The following is a 22,188-nucleotide window of genomic DNA, read 5'->3' as shown; positions in this document are numbered from 1 at the left end:
TTTTTAAAATTTTTAACATTTATTTATTATTGAGAGACAGAGAGAGACAGACCGTGAGCAGGGGAGGGGCAGAGAGAGAGAGAGGGAGACACAGAATCTGAAGCAGCTCCAGGCTCCGAGCTGTCAGCACAGAGCCTGATGCGGGGCTCGAACTCACGAACCGTGAGATCATGGCCTGAGCCGAAGTTGGACGCTTAACCGACGGAGCCACCCAGGCGCCCCTCTTTCTTTTTCATTTAAAAATGTGTGTGTGTGTCTGTACTGGTGTCTGTACTGCTTGAAATCAAAGCGCTTCTCTCCCTTTAAAGGCCTAAGGAAAGTATCTGAGTGGACTCATCTGTTTCTGGCCATTAGGGTTTGGTGCCCTGCTTTGGAGTGTCTGTTGCAGAAAAAATATATAGTTAACCTTTAATGTGTCCATGCTATAAACAGAAATCCTGGATCTAAAACATGACAGACATCTCAATAAATGAGCGTATCAGAAATACTTGAATGACACCGTGGAAGTTTGGGAACCATTGGAGGTCTTTGAAAGAGCTAAATTCACTTTGGCTACTATTTCCTCTGATGTAGATTTGACCATGTGGAGGTAGGGAGACTAGAATGTCATGTTCTTTCACTGAAGCCATGCTGTGAGCAGCCCTATCCAAATAGAATGTCACACCTCTCAGTTGGAGACCCAGGAGGACTGACCGTGTGCCAAGAGTGAGGACAGGAGGTGGTTACAGTTTACCAAGCAGAGGGCAACCCGCCTGAGAAGCTCCGTGAACCTTATTTCATCCCTTTCTTAAAGCCTCACGTTGTCCCTGTGTGTTTCCATCCTAACAGAAGTGCATACTGTGCTGCTTCCGTGGCTTCTCTGACCAACATCATCACCCCAGATCTCTTTGAGGGCACCGCCGAATGGATAGCGAGGTGAGAGATGCTGGGGTCTGTCCTGGCCTCTTAGAAAGCAGGTGGTCAAGATTCTGAAAAAGTAAAGAAAGTGGAAAAAGGAATGGAAGGGAATATAAAATGACAGGAGATGGATTAGGGTTGTAGGATTGTGCATTTCAAACATACAGTAAAAGTTTCCTTTTTTCCGAACTTTCTTCGGAAAAAAGTGTTGTGTAATTGTATGGATTGGCAAGGCTCAAAACCTTGGGCGAGCAGTATTTGTGGGCATCTAAGTGGATTTAACCAGTTTGGGGAGGATTTCGGTAATAAGATGCCCTTGCTGATGCCCCAGCAATCCCACTTCTACAGAAACTCACACATATGCATGAAAGACACAAACATATGACGTGGTTGTAATAGCAGAAACCCAGGAACTGGTTAAATGTTCATAAGCACGAGATGGAGAAGTAAAGTGTGGTAGGGTCACATGGCAGTATAAATTGATTAAAATGAACAAAGCAGAGCTACATGCATCAATGTGGATAAATCCCCAAAACAACACTGAGTTAAAATAAAGGATGTTAAAACATGCGGATTAGCACATTTATTTAAAATTTGAAAACATGCACAATAATTCTATATTGTTTATGGAAAGAATCACATGTGGTAATATAAAAACATGCCTGGGAAGAATAAACACCAAATTCAGGATGGCGGTTACTTCTGGGGGGAGAGCAGAGGACATGAAATCAAGAGAAGTTTACACATCTCCGCAGGAGACTTCAGCTGTATCTGTAATGGTTTATTTCTTTAAAATAAAAGAAAGACTTGAAGCACATATGGCTAAGTTAAAGCTAGGTGTTAGATGCATGGATGTTCTATATATTTGCTAGACTTTCCTAGATGCTTCAAATATTTTATAATTTAAAAGCAAGTAAGGAAAATGTATAGTAGATACCTATGTACTTGATATCCAGGCTGTATTATTTTGTCTTTTACATGTTTATTCTTATCAAAGTAGTACCTATTACTGTGAAAATATAGTTTGCAGGTAAATCAGATGGTAAAATGTGATCAGATTTACTGTCTTACATAATTTTTATTTTCCTGGAATTAATCATTACCTCTTTTTTTTAAATGTATAGATCATGGACTTATTCCCAGATTTTCTGCCAGAGCTATAAAGTTACTCTCAATACAAACACTTTCAGTGATGTATCAGTTCTGTGTGTGTGTGTGTGTGTGTGTGTGTGTGTGTGTGTGTGTGTGTGTGTGTGTGTGTTTTCTGAGTTATCCTTCCTGGAGCCCCCTGCTCTCCTGCTTCAGTCTGGACAGATTGCTCTCAGCTTGCTGCACAGCAGGCATCCAGAAGCTTCCTTTCAGCATGAAATTCACTTCACTTCTCTCCTTTGTTGAAGCCCCTGTCCTCTTTTTTCTTGGCTTACTTACTCATTTTAATGAAGCACATACTCTAGTAGATTCCAAAAGAGAGCACTTGGGAGATGAATTTTTAAGATTATGCATTATTTTAAGATTAAGATTATTTATTCTACTCTCACACTTGATTGATAGTTTATTTGGTGAGAGATTTCTAAATTGGAAACTGTATAAATTGACATCCTTCAGAATTTTTTAGCGTTGCTCCATTATCTTCTGGCTTCCAGTGTCATTGTTAAAAAGGCTGATGATACTAACAACCAACATCTGCTGAAGACCTGATATGTAATACTCACTAGTAAGGTAGCTAGAGATTGGTAAGGTAGTTTAGAGATTGAGAGTATAGGCTTTTGAGCTAACCTGCGTGGATTTGTTTCTTTTTTATGCTTTCTGTTTCTCAGTTAAGATTTCCCATCTTTTTATTCTTTATAAGTATATGTTTTTTTCCTACTTCCCTGAGGTAAATATATAGTTATAACATCCGCTTTAAAATTCTTGTGTGGTAATTTCAGCATCTGGGTATCTTGGAGTTGGCATGTCCCATTTCCCTGATTATGCATATGTCAAGTAATTTTAGGGTTGTGTTTTGGACATTATGATGTTACATTATAGAGACTGGATTCTGTTAGATTGCTCTAAAGAGTGTTGTTTTTGTTTAAGCAGGCAATCAACTCGGTTAGATGCAAACTGTGAATTGTCACACCTGCACTGGGCTGTGGTTCAGCTCTTTGATCAGTTCTTGGGTCAGAAGCTGCTCTCATTTTGCCCAGCACCTGTGTGATTGGGAGTCATGTAGAAACTTCGTTGAAGTTTAAACATGGAATTAGGAGTTTTCCTTCTCTGGCTCTTTCTGGTACTCCTCCTTAGTATCTTTCAGCCTGGTTCTTCTTATCAGAAAAATGGTGGGCTTTCCATTAGTTTCGGCTGCCTTCCACTGACCCCTCTGACTTGCTGCTGCCACCACTGGGGCCCACAGCCATCCTCAGGGCAAACTGGGAAGCAAAAAATAGGGGAGGGGGAGGGAAGGGAAGAGACTGCCTGCCTGCTGTTGTCTGCTCCAACTTTTAAATCCCCACCAGAATCTGCCTGCCTTTTGTCAGTCTGCTGAGCCCTCAGGAATTGTTTCGGTGTATTGTGTCCAGAGCTTGTAGCTGTTATTTGCAGGAGGAGAAAACTCTGGGTTTGAATCCCAGTCTCGTGATGTACTAGCTTTGTGCCTTGGACAAATTATTTCACTTCTCCATGTCATGGTTTCCTTAAATGTCAAATGGCAGGATATTGAATTTGATATTAAGCTGAATTACAAGAAATTTAGGTGACCAAAATCTGTTATGGTAACCACTGTGCTTTACTGCCTCCCAGTGCCATTGTGTTCCCAATCCGTTGTATGTTTTGGTTTTGTTTCTCTTTTTCTCTTTCCCACCTTATCCCCCTCCCTAGAAGTTGTTGGAATCTGTATTCTTGAAGTTTGGAAACTTCAGGCTGATGAACCATGATACGGATTTTTTTTTCTTCATTTTTTGGGTACTCAGTATGTATCTTCAATCTGGAATTGCAAATACTTTAGTTCCAGAATCTTTACTATACAATATGATTTCTTTGATAATTTCTTTCCCTCTATTTTCAGTGTTTGCTCATTTTATAACTTCCTAGCAGTAGGATTAGTCTTCTAATTTTTCCACAATGTTTTGCCTATTTTTTAACCCTTAATCTTTCTTACTGTACTTTCTGGGAGAGTCCCTTACCTTTTATTTTCTAATCCTTCTGTTGAGTTTTTATTTCTGCCATTCTATTTTAAAATTTCCAGAGCTTATTTTATCCTCGTTTATAAAAGGAATACTTCTTTTTTACATATTTTCCTGTTCTTGTTTCAGGCACATTTTATTCTTAAAGTGTTTTTATTTCATATAATATTTTATCTAAAGATACAATTTTAAAAAGTTTCCTTCTGTTCCCTACGTTATTTCTCCAACGTATTTTTGTTCATCTGTTTTGGTCTCTCTCTTCCATATTAGAGACTTTGTTGAAATGTCTCATATTCATATTTGGAAGCCAAGGGCTAAAAAGCTGATGGGGAGCTACATGTGCCAGAGTAGGCTAGGTTCAGCCTTTCACCCCATTGGGTTTTTCTCTTGGGCTTATCAGCTTCCCTTGAGAAGGATCTTCCAGATTTCTGGTTGGGGTATGAGGTTGGCAGCCAGCTTTGTAAACTAGTAGGAGGAAAAGGAGTAGGGGGTGTTTGTGCTCAGATTATAGATTCTCACTTAAGCCCCTGCTCAGTGTGGTGCCTCCTTCCTGCTCTGCTGTGCTGGACATCCTGGAGTTCAGATCCTCTTGATTAAACTCCTGAAACTTCCTGTCCTCTGCTGCGTACCCAGAGGTCTCATTGATTCCTATATACATATGCAACCAATTAACTTGTTTCCAACTCATCCCACTTCTTGAGGCATCGTGGTGCCTCTAGTTCCTGGGCCTTGCACTGGAGCATGTCGTCTTGCTTTCTGTTGCCTCCTATCCCCGGGCTGGTTTAGGTTTCTCTAATCTGTTAAGTCCGTTAGTTCTTATCTTTCCCCTTTTCTGGCTTTCGAAATTTTGTTATTTCCTGTCTGTATTCATATCTTCTCCTATGCTCTTTGCCCTTGTGGCTTTATCCCTTTTTAAATTCTTTTCATTTTATTGGGCTTGTGCTCAGTCTGTTAGGGTTAGCTAGAAGACATTCCCAAAGAATTTTACTAAAATTACTAATTTACAATTATTAAAATTGCTCCCACGTATAAAAGGGAGGGAAAGCAGAATGTAAATCACGCGTGTGTGCGTGTGTGCGTGTGTGTGTGTGTGTGTGTGTGTGTGGAGAGAGAGAGAGAGAGGAGGAGACAAACTGACAGTGGTCACTGCTGGTGAGAGGGACTAGGAAGCCAGCTTGGGCAGGAGATTTACTTTTCATTATTTACTTGTTAACACTATCTGTTTGTTTTTTTTTTATTAAAAAAAAATTTTTTTAAGGTAAGTTCAGAAAAGTTAAGAAAAAGGAAAATGTTAAGAGGTGCCCATCAGACTTTTCAAACTTGACTGTTCCTCTGCTCCACATAGCCAAATGTGTTGGAAGGAAAACTCGCCACTTAGGCAGCAGCAGGGTCACGGGATGGAGGTGCTAAAGAATCTGTACAGGGGGTGGTAGCCAGTTTTTGACTTGGCGCCCTGCTCTGTGATGTCCCTGGGCCTGCGGACTGCTCTGAAAAAGGCCTGTGAGTTCCCAAGATGCAAGGCCTCCAGGGAGAGGTGCCTGAAAGACAGGCGGTATCATTGCTTGTGTTCTCTGCCATCCGGAGGTTCTGCCGGCTCTTGGATCATGTGCCCATCCACCTGTGCACCTATACCGTGGTTGGGATTGTGAGGCAGACACGCCTTAGAGTGTGTACATATTCGGAGGTCATCAGAAGTAAAGTCCTACACTGTCATATGAGTATATACTAAGAAAAAATGTCTTTATTACACAGAAAAGCATATTTACTAAAGATGAGCAAAAAGAAGAAAATCTAAGCCACTTGTAATCCACCATCAACCACTCTTTTGGTGTATGTCTTTCTAGAATTCCGGGAAAATTATACAGTACCTTACCATTTTGTAACTTTTTTTTGATTTGGAACATCTTTAAATATCCTTCGTAGCATTATTTTATTTCATTTATTTTACTTTAATGTTTTTTATTTATTTTTGAGACAGAGACAGAGTGCAAGTGTGGGAGGGGCAGAGAGAGAGAGAGGGAGACATAGAATCTGAAGCAGGCTCCAGGCTCTGAACTGTCAGCACAGAGCCTGATGTGGGGCTCGAACCCATGAACCGTGAGATCATGACCTGAGCCAAAGTAGGGCGCTTAACCAACCGAGCCACCCAGGCGCCCCCATAGCATCATTTTAAATGTGTAGTTTTCCATAGTACAGATAGGCCATAATTTATATAACCAGTCCCTTACTGTTGAGTTCCTGAGTTATTTCTCATATTTCACTGTTATATTATAATCTTATCTTTGAACACATTTTAACTTATTTCCTAGGATGAATTCCTAGAAATGACCCTATATTGCTGGTCGCAAGATGAGGTGTGTTTTTATGACTAGAGAATACACTATTAATATATAGTCTAACCCCCAAAATAATAATTGTTATAATAGTAAATGAGTAATTTGAATATATAGGAGGTTATAATTTAAAAAATAAGTTTACTTCGATAGTAATAAAGTTTTATATGTTTATTATAGCAAGCTTTTGAAAATACGGAAGAATAAAGAGAAAAAATACCAGCAATAGACCTGCCCTAAATAGCAATTATTTTTCATTTTTATTCTAACCTGTGGTTGTCATACTGTATGTATGATTTTATTACTTTTTTCCTAAAAGATTTGAGGTACTGTGCATAAGTAGACTGTTTCTCTGAGTCCCCCCCCCCCTTTTTTTGGAGGAAAAGGCATTTCCAAAAGTTAATTAGCTGGCATCTTTCCATTCATAGTTGTGATGGTTCATGTCATTATCTGAATAAACTCATTCTTTGCCAACCTGGGTGGTTCTGCACTTGTGCCCACCCACTCTACCCGGCCACTCATTGGTTGACACCTACCACTCAACCTGCTCTTCTCCATCTCCTCCCAGGTGTCAGAATTGGGAAGGTGGAATTGGTGGGGTTCCAGGGATGGAAGCGCACGGTGGCTACACTTTCTGCGGCCTGGCCGCACTGGTCATCCTCAAAAAGGAACGCTCCTTGAACTTGAAGAGCCTATTGGTAAGTGTCTGTTGACTCCTCTTCTTCTCAGGCCCCAGGCTGCTGGTGATGTGACTGGTCAGACTCACAGTGCTTTGGGACTGTTTGGCTGTGGGAAGGACCAACAGAGTTCCTGCTCTGAGCCCACGAACTGAATGACCCGTAATGAAGCTTTTCAACGTAATTGCTGGGGCGCTCAGCACTGGTCGGAGAAAGTGGGAGGAGTGGGCGTCTGCCTGGGTCTTGGCTCCTTTCTTCCTGCCTTTCCATCTTTCCTGATCTGAACTTTCTATAGTATATTAGGCCAGCTCCACAGTCTTCCTGAGTCCCTCAAACATCTGCAATGAGGCATAGTACCTGCCTCCTGCTTCCGAGACTGTAGCTTCAGTCTCTTAAATTTGGAGGTCATCATGTATCTTAGAAGGAATCTGCTAAGAGAAAAAATCATGAGAAGTGCTCTCAGGCCTTTTGAAGCCAAGCTGTTATTACCAGCTGCAATATGTGAACATTTAGTAACTACATTCAAATGAGCTGGGCAGAGCACAGTGGTTGCATCGAGCAGGTAGCCTTAGGCATTTATGTCTGGACTTTAAGCTCCTGATAGATATCGAGAAGGAAAGCTGACTGCATTCTGATTCACTAGATAATTCTTAAATTATCATCAGAGGCCTAGTGTACAAACATACACGCATGCAGTGCCACCGAGACGTCTTTTGGGAAGCATTTACTCCCAACCATGACCTCAAAGCAAACCAGCTGCAGTGGACATTCATCTCCTCTCCCCAAGCTCAGATGTCAGCTGCTCAACATAGGAACTGTCATGAGACCCATCATGAGCTTCCAAGAAAGTTTCTGTTAGACTCTACGGATATATGACCAGTAGTATTTTGTCCTCATCCGCAGGATGCCTCCTATAGCGTACTTTCCTTGAAGGTTCATGCTGAGATGGCCAGCTAGACATTTAAGAGTCTGATTACCAATAAGGCGTGAAATTGAAAAGCCCCATTTCCTGGGAAGAAATAAGCAATATAACCAGCAGAAGGCTCGGTTACAATGGCAACACTCTAGATTTGAGCCTTGTCTCTCCCACTTCCACGCGACCTTAGGAAATTTGTCCGTTTTAACTTCAATTTCCTTTGTCCTCTGTAAGGTAGAGATAACAGTTCTTTGAAGGTTAAAGGAGGGGTTAGAACTCTGGACTCTGAAGGTTAAAGGAGATAACATATAGTAGGTGCTCAATAAATGCCAGTGTCCTTCTTACCCAAACCACTCCGTCCCCTCCTTTTGCTTTGAGAGAACTAGGACCCATATCTGAAGGATTTTATGAATTCATATGGCCGAAGGAAACAGAGTAAACCCATGGGCTTAGACACTGGAAAAAATTATGTAGTCCAGCTTAAAAACTCTTAGTCTGGGCAAAAAAACAAAAACCAAAAACCTTTGGGGCACCTGGGTGGCTCAGTCGGTTGAGCATCTGACTTTGGCTCAGGTCATGATCTCACTGCTCGTGGTTTCGAGCCCCGCATCAGGCTCTGTGTGCTGACAGCTCAGAGCCTGAAGCCTGCTTTGGATTCTGTGTCTTCCTCTGACCCTCCCCTACTTGTGCTGTGTGTGTGTCTCTCTCTGTCTCTCAAAAGTAAATAAATAAATAAATAAATAAATAAATAAATAAATAAATAAATAAATAAATTTAAAAAAATATTAAAAAAGAACTCCTTAGTCTGTGGTGTAAGTGAAAATGAAGAATGGACTCCCCACTGTAGTACCTGTTTTCTCTTTTCTTGAGTGATGCTTCACCGCTTTCATTAAATGGCATCATCCCTAAAGCACTGGCTCATTTAAGACTCACTGGTGATTTATTAGTGCCTACACCTGCAGTGTAGTTTTTTTTTTTATGTCTTTCTTCTAAGAATTCGGGATTTGACTCTTATGGGTGAGTATGGCCTTGAACAGGGATATAATCTAAACTCCACACTTGGTGACTTAAAGACATCCCCTCCCCCTTCCAAAAAGGGTCCTCGGTAGCTCCTTTCAGGAACTCAGTCAAGTAAGAACCTAGGGGTGGGGGGAGGGGGAGACAGCCTACTCTGCACCTTTCCGTTGTGAAAGCCCGTGGCTGGTGTCTGGAACTGCCTGGGAGGGAAATGGAGATGTCATTATCTGCTCAGCCAGTCGGTTCTGCTCGCTTCTGGAGGACGAAACCCCTGGCTATCTTGATCTTGGTAGCAGAGTGTGTTTAGGAAACTTGGAGATAAGCAGGGATGGGCAGCAGCATCATGTGTGACCGCTGAGTGACATCAAGAACCATCTTACAAGTTCAGAGTAAAAGATTGTCTTCTGTTAGCCAACCAGGTTTCCCTGGAGACGCAGAGAGGCTAGAGCTGACAGAGCCGTCCTTGGCGGTTGGGATAATGGCTTCTGCTTCTGGTCCTGCAAGTAACTTGCTAAGAAACCTTGGATGAATTTCTTCAGGTGCCAAGTCAAAGTCAGGAACAGTTTGAGATCATCCAGTGAGACACAGCACACAATTCCATTTATCTGCTTTTTTTTTTTTTTAATTTTTTTTTTTCAACGTTTTTATTTATTTTTGGGACAGAGAGAGACAGAGCACGAACGGGGGAGGGGCAGAGAGAGAGGGAGACACAGAATCGGAAACAGGCTCCAGGCTCCGAGCCATCAGCCCAGAGCCTGATGTGGGGCTCGAACTCCCGGACCGCGAGATCTTGACCTGGCTGAAGTCGGACGCTCAACCGACTGCGCCACCCAGGCGCCCCCATTTATCTGCTTTTAATAAACATCCCTGAGAAGGGAAAGTGGTTAGAAATGAGCCACTTGCCTTCAATTTCCTCGTTAAGCCTTGTTTATTGAGAGACATTTGCAGGTCTCCTTATATGCCAACTTGATGTCTTTATTCTGTCAGCATTAGAACCCATTTGAAACCCGGGAAAAGGTGGTTAGTTGTCCATTGGGCACGAAGCAGAGATCAGTACTGGCCGCCCTGCCAAGAGTCCAGCTTAGATGGTCCAGTCCGCATCCGCGGCAGTGAGGGGAAGGAAGGAACAGCCCCAGGACTAGAATTCCAGTGCCAAGAAGCCCAGAGATGGGAACTTGGCCTACACCCGCCTTTCCCTTCTCTGTCTCATTCTCAGCAATGGGTGACAAGCCGGCAGATGCGGTTCGAAGGTGGATTTCAGGGCCGCTGCAACAAGCTGGTGGATGGCTGCTACTCCTTCTGGCAGGCGGGGCTGCTGCCCCTGCTGCACCGCGCACTGCATGCTCAAGGTGAGCCCGGGGAGCTGCTGGCAGGGGCTGGGTGACTTCCCCTGGCTGCTAACCCAAGTCAGGAAGCCAGAGTGTTTGTCTGTCTGTCCTGGATTTTGAGTGCCCTGTGTGTGAACCGCACCCCCCCCCCCCCCCCCGCCATGTCTCCTGCAAGTACATGCAGACTAGGCTTTAATTCCAGTGGTTTAGTTGAGTCACAGTTACTGCTGCAAACTGTCTGTGGCTAGGAGGAGGTAGGTGCGTGTCCGGGCCCCAGGGTGACTGCCACCTCAGCCGGGTGTGAAGCCACAGTTTCCAATGCAGCGTCCCGTATCGGTCATATCGGAACTGAAAACCCACACTGTGTGCGTCGCGGTCACAACAGTGACTGAGAAGGCGATGGCACAAAGGGGCAGAGAGGCAGAACCCCAGGAGAAAAGATACACCAGGTCTGACTGGCTTTGTAGTTGCTGCCGTGAGCACTGTTGTATTTTAAATTCATTGAAGAATCCTAAATGCAAGTCTGTTCCACCCATACCACTGGAGTGGAGAGACCTGGGTTCGTTTCTCTGGAGTCGCAGATCGGAAGGCAAAACCAAAGCAGTTAGACAGCAAGCACAACTTCGGGGAGCCTTCCTTTATTTGATCATTTGAAATCTCAGGTCGCCCGCTGACTCCTGAACCATCTTTCTTATTTATTTTATGTGAGAGCAGCGTGTCTCTGAGGAAACTGGTGGGGGGAGGGGAAGTCATGGCTGTCCGCTGGGTGCTGATGTGTTCTTGGAGTGAAACCCCTTGGCCCAGAGGGAAGGTTTTCTTTGGACTTAATAATTGGGTAATTAATTGCTCAAATGTGGAAGATGAGATTCTTTCCTATTGTCTGGCCCCCTGACCCATGCTTTTCTTCCTTCTTTGGCTGTTCTTTCTGAGCGCCTTTCTGTAGTCTCTTTGTTTCATTTGAGTTGTGGCCACTTTGGATGCTGAATTGAAGTAAACGCAGTCTCGGCCCTGTCTTCCCATTCTTTCTTTTTTTAATTTATTTTTTACTTTTTTAATCTTTATTTTTGGGAGAAAGAGAGAGACATTGCAATCTTTATTTCTGAGAGAGAGAGAGACAGTGTGAGCACGGGAGGAACAGAGAGAGAGGGAGACACAGAACCCAAAGCAGGCTCCAGGCTCTGAGCTGTCAGCACAGAGCCCAGTGCAGGGCTCGAACTCATGAGCTGGGAGATCATGACCCAAGCTAAAGCCAGACACTTAATGGAATGAGCCACCCAGGTGCCTCCCATTCTTTCTTTTTTTTTTTTTTTTAATGTTTAGTTTATTTTTGAGAGAGCATGAGTGGGAGAGGGGCAGAGAGAGAGGGAGACAGAGGATACGAAGCAGGCTCTGCACTAATAGCAGAGAGCCCGATGAGGGCTCGAACCCATGAACCGTGAGATCATGTCCTGAGCCTGAGCCAAAGTCGGATCCTTAACCAACTGAGCCACCCAGGCGCCCCCTTGGCTTCCCATTCTGCCGGTCTCAGTCTGTCCTGAGATTCCTTGCCTTGGGCCCCTGGGCTTAGGGTCTCAGGGCGTTAGGATAGATCATCCCCCTGACTCTGGAGCCTGCACGGTCTCTGGCTTGACCACTATGATTGGGAGGTCAAGAATTCCCTGAAACTTCAGTGTTTTCAAAGCAAAAATAACTTAGGGTTTTAGTGATTTCTTTATTTGAAACTAGTGAGGTCAAGCCCTTGGTAAAATGGTCAGCCTTTCACAAACCTGTCCCTGGCAGGGATGAGATGCCAGGAAAATCCAGGAGAGCTGTGAGAAGAGTGCTCCCTGCTAGCATCTTCAGAGGGGCCCCAACTGACATTCTGTTTATTGTAGCACAGGTCCTGGAGGAAATGATATTCAGAGCTTTGTCTGTGGAAAGCACTGCCTGTGAATCGTGGACCTTGCAGCTTTTGTCAGGGCCCAGGAGAAGGCCTGTGTTGGGCTTGAAGGTCACCCACTTCTCAGCAACAGTGGGAAGGGAAGGGCAGTGTCTTGAGTGGTGGGCAGAATACTGACGTTGGGAGTCGCAAGGAGACGATGTGTGCGAAGATTTTCGTAATACACTGTGATCAAAGGTTTCAAAGCAGTCTGTATATAATTCCATTTTTGGCAAAGAGTTGACTCCAAAAAATTACGAGAAGGCACCGGGACTGTGAGGCGCCACGCAATATTTCTTTCTTTTTTTATGTGTATTTTCTGATTTTCTACAATTAATTTGCATAAAGAAAAAGAAAGATAAAATTCTTTTATAAAAGAAGAGAAATTCTATAAACAAAACAAGTAGCAAGGTAGGACAAATTATTTGTGACAAATGACAAAGGGCTAAATTTCTTTAAGTTGAGAGGCTCCTAAATCACTAAGAAACAGATGAACAGACCCACTGAAAACCAGGCAGAGGATCTGAACGGGCAGATTCCGGACGGGCAGGAAAGAGCTACTACTTGTGTTACCCCCTCTACGACCACCGCTCCTCCCGGCCGCTGAGGCTTGCCAAGCGCTCAGCCTCAGCCAGGGACTGAACGGAGTCCTCCACGGGTGTTTTCTCATTTGATCCTCTGAGCAATGCTGTGATAGGTGCTGTTGTTATCCCCATCTTACAGATGAGGAAACAAAGACCAGCAAGGGTGAGCAACTTGCCTTATAATGCCCGATCGCCACCTACGCCTCCGTCAGAGCCTTGCTTCTAACCAGCACAGGCGGCATGCATGAAACGAAAAGATGGCAGTGAAAGAAATGTGAATAGAATCAGTGGGGCACTGGTCGTTTTTACTGTCACGTTGGCAGAGAGGAGAAAACGCGGTACCCGATGTTGGGGAGAGTGTGGAAAAACAGGCACTTTTGTACTGTCAGTGTGGGTGTAAATAGCTGTATCAGTTTTTTTGGAGGGTAGTTTGGAGATTTGTCTAAATTACTTAAACCCAGCAAGTACACTTTCGGGAATTTACCTGCAGAGATATTAGCAAAGGATGTGTGTTGAAGTGGAGTTTTAATGGCAAACAACCAAATGCTCATCAAAAGTTTAATAGTTGAATAAATTATGATCTCCCCATCCCGTGGTTAGATGCAATGAGCTAATATTGGAAAACTCTCCAGGACACAACATAAAGTGTAAAGGGCCAGGCCTAGAGTGGTCTCTGTGCACACGGACCGACCTCTCCACAGCTTTTCCTGGAAGCGAGCAAAACCCCTTTAGAAATGGGCACCTTTGGGAGGAGGGTGGGAGATGAAGGCGAGGGAGACATACGTGTTGAATTGTTTTTCCTTCTGTACTACACTCTGCCTTTTTTGTTGCTGTTGTTAACCATGTGCATTACTGCTTTTATCTTAGTAAATGACCAAATAGATTTTGTAAAGGTGATGATCACGTTGCTGGCTAAAGAGATAACAAAGGACCGACACACGACCTCACTGAGCAAGTGGCCGTTAGTGGTTCCATGCAGGTGGCTGCCTTATGTGTATAGAAGACAGCAGTTGAGTAGAAGAACGAATTATTTTTTTTTAATTTTTTTTTAATGTTTGTTTATTTTTGAGACAGAGAGAGACAGAGCATGAATGGGGGAGGGTCAGAGAGAGAGGGAGACACAGAATCTGAAACAGGCTCCAGGCTCTGAGCGGTCAGCACAGAGCCCGACGCGGGGCTCGAACTCACGGACAGCAAGATCATGATCTGAGCTGAAGTCGGCCGCTCAACCGACTGAGCCACCCAGGCGCCCCGAAGAACGAATTACTAAGATCTTTTTTTTTTTTTTTTAATTTTTTTTTTTCAGCGTTTATTTATTTTTGGGACAGAGAGAGACAGAGCATGAACGGGGGAGGGGCAGAGAGAGAGGGAGACACAGAATCGGAAACAGGCTCCAGGCTCTGAGCCATCAGCCCAGAGCCCGACGCAGGGCTCAAACCCACGGACCGCGAGATCGTGACCTGGCTGAAGTCGGACGCTTAACCGACTGCGCCACCCAGGCGCCCCATTAATTACTAAGATCTTAAAAATATTCAATGCTGACTAAATTAGTGAGTTATTTGGTTTCTGTGGAGCAGTAAGAAAGCAGCAGGCCCGTGAGTTTGGGTTTAGATTGATGGTTACTCGTTGCTTGTGTGTTCCTTGGGACATACTCCACGCCTGGATTTGTCCACCTGTGAAATTGAGCTGCATGTGGCTGAACCTGTCAGTTACTGTTTGGGAAAACTTTTTATTTCTTAGATAAAAGGAATCTTTGAAAAGCAAAATGACATAATAATGGGGATTTGTAATTGAAGGGAGAGGTATAAAGGACTAAAAGGCCGATTGTGGTGCACAAGCAGCACCCGTCATCACGCCTGCCTTCGTCTCTGGTTGTGTGAGCTGCTGTGCAGATTCAGGACCCCTGGAAGCTCCTGGTGGAGTTTGTGGACTCGGAGCTTGTAGATTTCCATAAGGTAGCAGGCAACCGACCCACTCTGTAATCTGTCTGATAATAAACATAGCAATTTCTTTTCAGATTCTGCTTTTAGTGACAGGTTGGCACTTACCTTATAATAGTCTTTTATTTCCTACAGGATATAGAATAAAAGGATATTTTGTACAGATGTTTAATGCAGTGACCCTAAAGTTTAGTAAATTTGCTTTTTAAAGAAAAAGTAACAGCTTTCTTGAGATAGAATTCACATACCATACAATTCACTCACTTAAAATATACAACTCAGTGGTGTTTAGTGTAATCAGAGTTGTGCAGCCATGACCATAATCAATTGTAGAATTTTCATCATTACCCCCCTCAAATCCCAGTAGCTATTAAATTTGCTTCTTTAAAGAAGAAATTACAAAGGAAAAATCAACAGTATGGTAACAGTATAGAAAAATGTATGCCTATAGTGTTAAATGGAGAATGCAAAATATAAAATTATAATAACTATATAGAAAAATGCACAGAGACAGACTGGAAGAAGGAAAAATTAGCTTTTAATTGCTATTTACAGATTACTTGCTATCTTTGTAGTAGCCCAAGTATCCAAGTATAAAATTGACCAAAGACTTAATGCATGTGTATATTTAAAAAAAAAAAAAAATTCCCACGTAAATGCTTCTGGAAGCATCCATCTGTTGGCAGTCTCTGTCATCTGCATTTGATAACTATGCGGCCCACGGAATTCTCCGACCATACTGATTCAGCTTCAGAATGAAGAAGGCCAGTTGCTTGTTCATACATGAGCATTATTACCAGAACTGCCAGTTTCTGCTCCTGCTGCCATATTTTTTTTAAGTTTATTTACTTATTTTGAGAGAAAGCACAAGCAGGGGAGGGGTAGAAAGGGAGAGGGAGAGAATCCCAAGCAGGCTCCCTGCTGTTAGTGTAGAGCCCGACTCAGGGCTTGAACTCACAAGCTGTGAGATCATGATCTGAGCCGAAATCTAGAGTCAGACACTTAACTGATCCACTCAGGTGCCCTACCCTATTACATGATGCAGAAATCCTGGCGGTTCCTAGTAATCCTTCTTAGGAACAGTTTTTGAGGCCAAGAGAGGAGTTGGAGGATGCCCTTTGGAGATACATTAAGTTGAGGTTTAGAAAAGTAGAAGGAACAGACATCACCCCTGTTGAGAGTTCTCTTAGCCAGTTAGAGTCAGGGATGTGCTAGCGGAAATGTCTTAAGAGGCCCAGAGGAGGGAGTTGTGGACTGAGTCAGGAGCAGTGAGAGGGTGGATCTGGAAGGCAGAGATAGCCAGCTGGCCCACGCCTGTCCGTGATGTGGTTTAGGACAGGCATTCACAGTAAGGGCGTATACCCCAAGGTATCGTTCTGCACTGCTGCTCTTTGACTCAAGTCAAAGGTCGGGAGAAGGGACATATCATGGGACGTGGGTGAAGATATCAAGTGTCCCAAGAATGTAATTTTCAAAATTAGTCCAGGAATAATAGAGGGAAACCTTAACTGTCCCCAGTGGGTAATAAAATACAAAGACGTCATTCATACCGTGCTGGATGCCCACCGGGCGTTGGCCTGCCCTGACACTATGCCTTTCTGCAGGCGACCCTGCCCTCAGCATGAGCCACTGGATGTTTCATCAGCAGGCCCTGCAGGAGTACATTCTTATGTGCTGTCAGTGCCCCGCCGGGGGGCTTCTGGATAAGCCTGGCAAGTGAGTGCCTTCTCTTGGGAGAGGGAGGGGCAGGGAGGGGAGAGATGGTGTGCCACTCAAGCCTCCCCAGAACCAGAGGGTGACAGCCGCTGACCTTTAAAAGCCTGGGGGCAGGGGGGAGGGGGCTCCCTTTCCATCCAGCTGCTTGGTGCTAGTGTGTTGTGGGAAGAAGCCTCCCAGTGGGAGCACCCCTTCCAGTGCCATCCTGGCACCCCCCAGTGCCCATCTTTTCCCCCAGCTTCCATGTAGCCCCCTCTCTGGGTAGGTACATAGATTGCCAGGTTGGTGGCTTTTCTTGCCTTTTTTTTTTTTTTTTAAACGAAACTGATTTAAATAGAACAGGATATAGGACTTTAAAACCCTTGAGTGTCATAAACAGAAATTATAATCACAACTATTGCAGCATAGATTAAATACCTTGAGGCGCCACAGTAAAAAGAAAAGGGAAATCAGATAAGTCCTGTTCCCTTTGCTACTGGGCCAGCACACACCCTGTGACTGTCAGCATCCAGGGGAAGGCCCAGCTGAAGGCTGGTCCCTAGCAGTTTGTCAGGGAGAATTTGGCTCATTTCTAGGCATTTTGGTAGGATTTTTTTTTTTTTTTTTTTTTGAGAAATACATTAATTTAGCACCAGCACTACCCTGGAGAGTCCTTTCTGGAAGACAGCTGGAAGAGACCCTGGGGGGACCGACTACAAGTCTACAAGACTACAAGGGTGCAGGGCTGAAGAATGGGGCTCAGAAATGCCACGGCTTGACCTGGGCCTGGGATGTGGGGGTGTGCTCCAGGCCTGAGTCTCCTGTTGGAGGCTGTGCCTGGGGGGATTTGTGGGAGTGGAGGAGTCCCTGCTCAGAGCCACCTTGTCTTTGTAGGTCTCGGGACTTCTACCACACCTGCTACTGCCTGAGCGGCCTGTCCATAGCCCAGCACTTCGGCAGTGGAGCCATGTTGCACGATGTGGTCCTGGGTGTGCCCGAAAATGCTCTGGTAAGGCCGGGTGGGGGGCTTGATGGCGCTTCTCCACAGGGTCCCCAGGATGGGGGCATACCAAGAGAGGGGAGCAGCCACCCGTGTCCTGCACAACTATCCATGTGCCTCCTGTGGGCAGGTCTGTGAGCACGCAGCCCCCACCCTCCCTCCATTGGCAGCCGCCCTGGAGGGAGCCTGGGACCCAGGAGGGAACTATCTTAAGGCAAACTCAGGGTTCCAGGTGGGGGCATCCAGTCTGAGACAGAGGTTCTGTGCCTTTATCCCTGCGTCAGACCCAGACCTCTATTCATAGTTCCATTGAGGAAATGTACTAAGAGGCAGTAGGTTTCTGGAATCTGCAGCCACACAGTCCTCACTGCATGGCTGGCTGTCTTCTGGAGCCTACAGTGACGTGCCGTCTCTCCAGAGAAGATTCCCAGACCACCTCTGTGAAGGAGGCCTCCCTACAGTGCTCCACCACTGCGCCTTGTTTGTGCCCCTCGTGGCACTCAGTTGCAGTTTGTAGCATGTGTTTAACTTGGTTTTGTCTGCTGCCTCCCAGAGCTGTCAGCCCCTTGCGGGCAGGATGTTCAGCCCCACATCCAGCCCTAGACCAGCCTAGCCGTGGGAAACACCCCTGAGCCTAGACGTGAGCCTGTGACATGAATCCAACTAAGACCGTCCACGGCCATCAAATCACGGGGCCCGTGCAGACTGTCACAGAATAGTTCCAACAGAAGGAACACAGATGGCCAGTATGGATAAAAAGATGCTCAGCCTCACTGATAACCAGACAAAATCGGAGTTGCAACCACTCTGCTTTTTCAAGTCTTAACATTTTTCCATATTCGCCTCCCATGCACCCCTTTTCCATTTGTCAGTCTCCTTCCATCCTCAGCATCACCTTGTCCTAAGTTTGACATTTGGCATGCCTGCAGATAAGTTTTTGTGCTATCACTACATATGTATGTATCCATAAACAATATAGACAGCGAATGTTTTCATGCCTTTTAGGACAGTAGCTATTGGATCACTTATTGTGCATTACTGTTCTTGCTGACCGTTACACTTTTGAGGTTTACCCGCGTTCACGTATGTGGCTCTACTTGAACATTTTAACAACTATATGGTATTCCCTTGTATAAATGTACCCCAACTGATTTTTCTTCTCCTGTTGGCGAACATTGAGATGGTTTCGGTTTGTGCTATTGCAAACGGAGTCACAGTGCACATTCTTGTGTTAGTTTCTCTAGGAGAGACTTGCTGGGTTGAAGAGCACACACACCTTCATCTTCATAGACAACACCCCCCCACACACACACCACTGCCCATGTGGCTTGTGTCGTTTTACACTCACACAGTATTCAGATGAGTTGCTCTGTGGTCCAACTTTTCCTCTCTGCCATTTGATAGATGGGAAATGGTATCTCAGTTTTATTTTTACATTTCCCTCACTCGTAGTAAGGTTGAGCATCTTCTCAAATGTTCGTTGACCATTTGTGTTATGTCTTCTGTGAATTGCCTGCCAGCTGCTTGCTTGCTTGCTGATTTGTAATTTTAATTGTTTGCCCTTTTCTTACACATTTGAAGGCGTTCTCTGTGTGTTCTCAATACTAATCCTATGTCAGTGATGTGTGTAGTAAATCTCTTCCAGTTCGTGACTTGTCTTTTCACTTTTAGTGGGTTTTTTGGTTGTTGAATAGAAGATTTTTAATTTTATAGTGAACAGTTTTACTGCCTTTTTGGTTTTTGAGGGTGGAGGGGTACTTAAGAAATCTTTCCCGGGGGTGCCTGGATGGCTCAGTTGGTTAAGCATCTGACTTCAGCTCAGGTTATGACCTTATAGTTCATGGGTTTGAGCCCCACGTTGGGCTCTATGCTGACAGCTCAGAGCCTGGAGCCTGCTTTGGATTCTGTGTTTTCCTCTCTCTCTGCCCCTGCCCCACTCACACTTTGTCTCTCTGTCTCTCAAAAAGGAATAAACATTAAAAAAAATTTTTTTTAAAGAAATCTTTCCCAGGGCACCTGGGTTGCTCAGTCGGTTAAGCATCCAACTTCAGGTCATGACATCATGGTTTGTGAGTTCGAGCCCTGTGTTGGGCTCTGTGCTGACAGCTCGGAGCCTGGAGCCTGCTTCCGATTCTGTCTCCCTCTCTCTCTGCCCCTCCCCCGCTCATGCTCTGTCCCCTCAAAAATAAAACATTAGAAAAAAAAAATCTTCCCCTACACTGAGGTCATACGTATATTTTCTTCCAAACCATTTAAAGTTTTGCTCTTCCCATCTGGATTTTTAATTCTCTTGGAATTGATTTTTGTCTGTGGTGAGGGTTGGATATAATTTTATATTTTTTCCATGTAGATGACCAATTGACCAATACCACTTACGGAAGTTTACAACTTTCCTACTGATGTGTGTCACATGTCTGTCACGTACTCGAGTTTCTGTATATGAGGTGACTCTGTTCTGTTCCTCTGGTCTGTTTGCCTGTCTGTACTCTCTTAAGCAAATTGTAAATGCAGGTAGGCAGGTCCCATCCCCTTGTTCTTTTTCTTCAAAATTGCCTTGCTGTTCTTTCTTTTTGCTTTTTTCTATGAATTTTAGGATCAGCTTATCGAGTTCCACAAAAAAAAAACCAAACTATAATGGAATTTTTATGGGAATCGCATTAGATTTAAGATTAATGGGAGAGAACAGACTTCATTTCAATATTAAGGCTTTCCATTTGTGAACATGATTTTTCAGATTATTTTTCATGTCCTTTAGTGGTCTTACATCATTTTCTCCATAAAAGACTAACACATCTTTTGTTAGACTTATGTCTAGGAAATTTATACTTTTTGTGTCTATTGTGACTGGAATATTTTTTTATATTTGTGACTGGTTGTTACTAATGTACAGAAATGATATTTATATTTTAATTGTATGCAGCCACCTTGCTGAACTTAATAGTTGTAATAGTTTGTAGAATCTCTTGGATTTTTTTTATTTAGCATGTGATGTTATTTTCAAATAAGGACAGTTTTGCCTTTTTCTTTCTGATTCTTAAGAATTTTATTTCTTTTTCTGCCTTGGGATGTTGGCTAAGACCCCCACAGAGTGTTGACTAGAGATGGTCATGGGGGGGTGGGGCGCTCCTGTCTTGCTTCTGGTTGTAATGGGAAGGTGTCTATAATTTCAGCATTACGTAGGATCCTTACTGCAGGGTTCTGATAAATACCTCCTATCAAGTTAAGGATGTTACTTAACCCTCTCTTCCTGGTCTGCCAGGTTGTTTCTTGTTTGTTTGTTCCAATCATAATCTAATATTAAATTTTACTGAGGGCTTTTTCTACATCTGGTTTTTCTCCTTGACTGTGCTATATTTTGTTAATAAATGTTCTGATGGTAACATTACATTCCTAGGATCAGCCCTTCTTATGGTCAGAGGACAGCGTGATTGTGTGTGTTTAATACATTGCTGGATTCAGTTTGCTAGTATTTTTTTTAAGTTTATTTATTTGGGGGAGGGGGGCAGAGAGAAAGGGAGAGAGAGGATCCCAAACAGGCTCTGCACTGCTAGCACAGAGCCCGATGTAGGGCTCAAACTCACAAATTGTGAGATCGTGACCTGAGCCAAAACCATGAGTTGCACATACAACCGAGACCCCCAGGTGCCCCAGTTTGCTAGCATTTTTGACTAGTATTTTATTTTTTTAATTTGAGAGACAGTGCAAGTGGGGGAGAGACAGAGAGTGAGGGAGGGAGAATCCCAAGCAGGCTCTGCGCCACCAACACAGAGCCCAACACGAGGCTCAAACCCACGAAACCACGAGATCATGACCTGAGCTGAAACCAAGAGTCAGATGCTTAACTGACTGACTAGTATTTTACTAGTATTTTTACCTGGGCCACCCAGGTGTCCCTGACTAGTATTTTTATTTAGGATTTTTTTTTTTTTTTGCATGGTATTCATAAGAAAAGCTGATCTGAATTTTCGTTTTATTGTATTGCTCTTTCCAGTTTATATTTCAGGATAATATCACAGCCTCATAAAATTAGATGGGTACTTCTTCTCCACCCCCACCCCTGCCTTTTGTTTAGACTTTGAAAAAGTTTATACAAGTTAGAGATTATGTTTCTTGTAGGTTTGGTAGCACTTGCTTGAGAAACCATCCAGGCCTGCCTGATATTTTGGGGGAGGAATGGTGGAGCAGAATAAGCAACTGTTATTACTGATTTAATTTATTCATACAAGTTGGGGCGGCTCAGTTGGTTAAGTGTCTGACTCGATTTTGCCCCAGGTCGTAATCTCATGGTTCTGTGAGTTTGAGCCCTGCATCGGACTCTGTGCTGACAGCACAGAGCCTACTTGGGATTCTTTCTCTCTCCCTCTCTCTCTGCTCCTCCCCCCACCAAACTAAATAAATAAAAACTTTAAAAAAAATGTATTCATACAAATTTTAAAGAATTTCTTTTGAAAATTTATATTGTTCTGTAGAATTATTCAGTTTATCTGTACTTTTATAGGTTTTGGCATAGAGTGGCTCCTAGTATTCTTTTTTTTTTTTTAACGTTTATTCAGTTTTGAGAGACACAGAGAGACAGAGCGTGAATGAGGGAAGGGCAGAGAGAGAGGGAGACACAGTATCTGAAACCTGATCCAGGCTCTGAGCTGTCAGCACAGAGCCCGACGTGGGGCTCGAACTCATGAACCATGAGATCACGACCTGAGCCGAAGTCGGACGCTTAAC

The 22,188-nt window shown here is 44.0% G+C and overlaps 1 protein-coding gene across 1 annotated transcript in view; it reads left to right on the top strand.

Moving 5' to 3' along the window:
• The window catches only part of FNTB (farnesyltransferase, CAAX box, subunit beta), a 68,219-nt gene that overhangs the window by 43,878 nt on the left and 2,153 nt on the right, over positions 1 to 22,188 (top strand). The window contains exons 7-11 of the mRNA XM_025919033.2: positions 829 to 915; positions 6,960 to 7,089; positions 10,218 to 10,350; positions 16,376 to 16,487; positions 17,361 to 17,475. Of these exons, the coding sequence (XP_025774818.1) occupies positions 829 to 915; positions 6,960 to 7,089; positions 10,218 to 10,350; positions 16,376 to 16,487; positions 17,361 to 17,475 (577 nt within the window). The remainder of the gene's footprint in view (positions 1 to 828; positions 916 to 6,959; positions 7,090 to 10,217; positions 10,351 to 16,375; positions 16,488 to 17,360; positions 17,476 to 22,188) is intronic.

This window comes from Puma concolor, chromosome B3 (assembly GCF_028749965.1).
Source record: "Puma concolor isolate L17-30 chromosome B3, mPumCon1.1.hap2, whole genome shotgun sequence".
In the NCBI taxonomy this organism is placed as follows: domain Eukaryota; kingdom Metazoa; phylum Chordata; class Mammalia; order Carnivora; family Felidae; genus Puma; species Puma concolor.
This window is presented reverse-complemented; position numbering and strand designations above follow the sequence as displayed.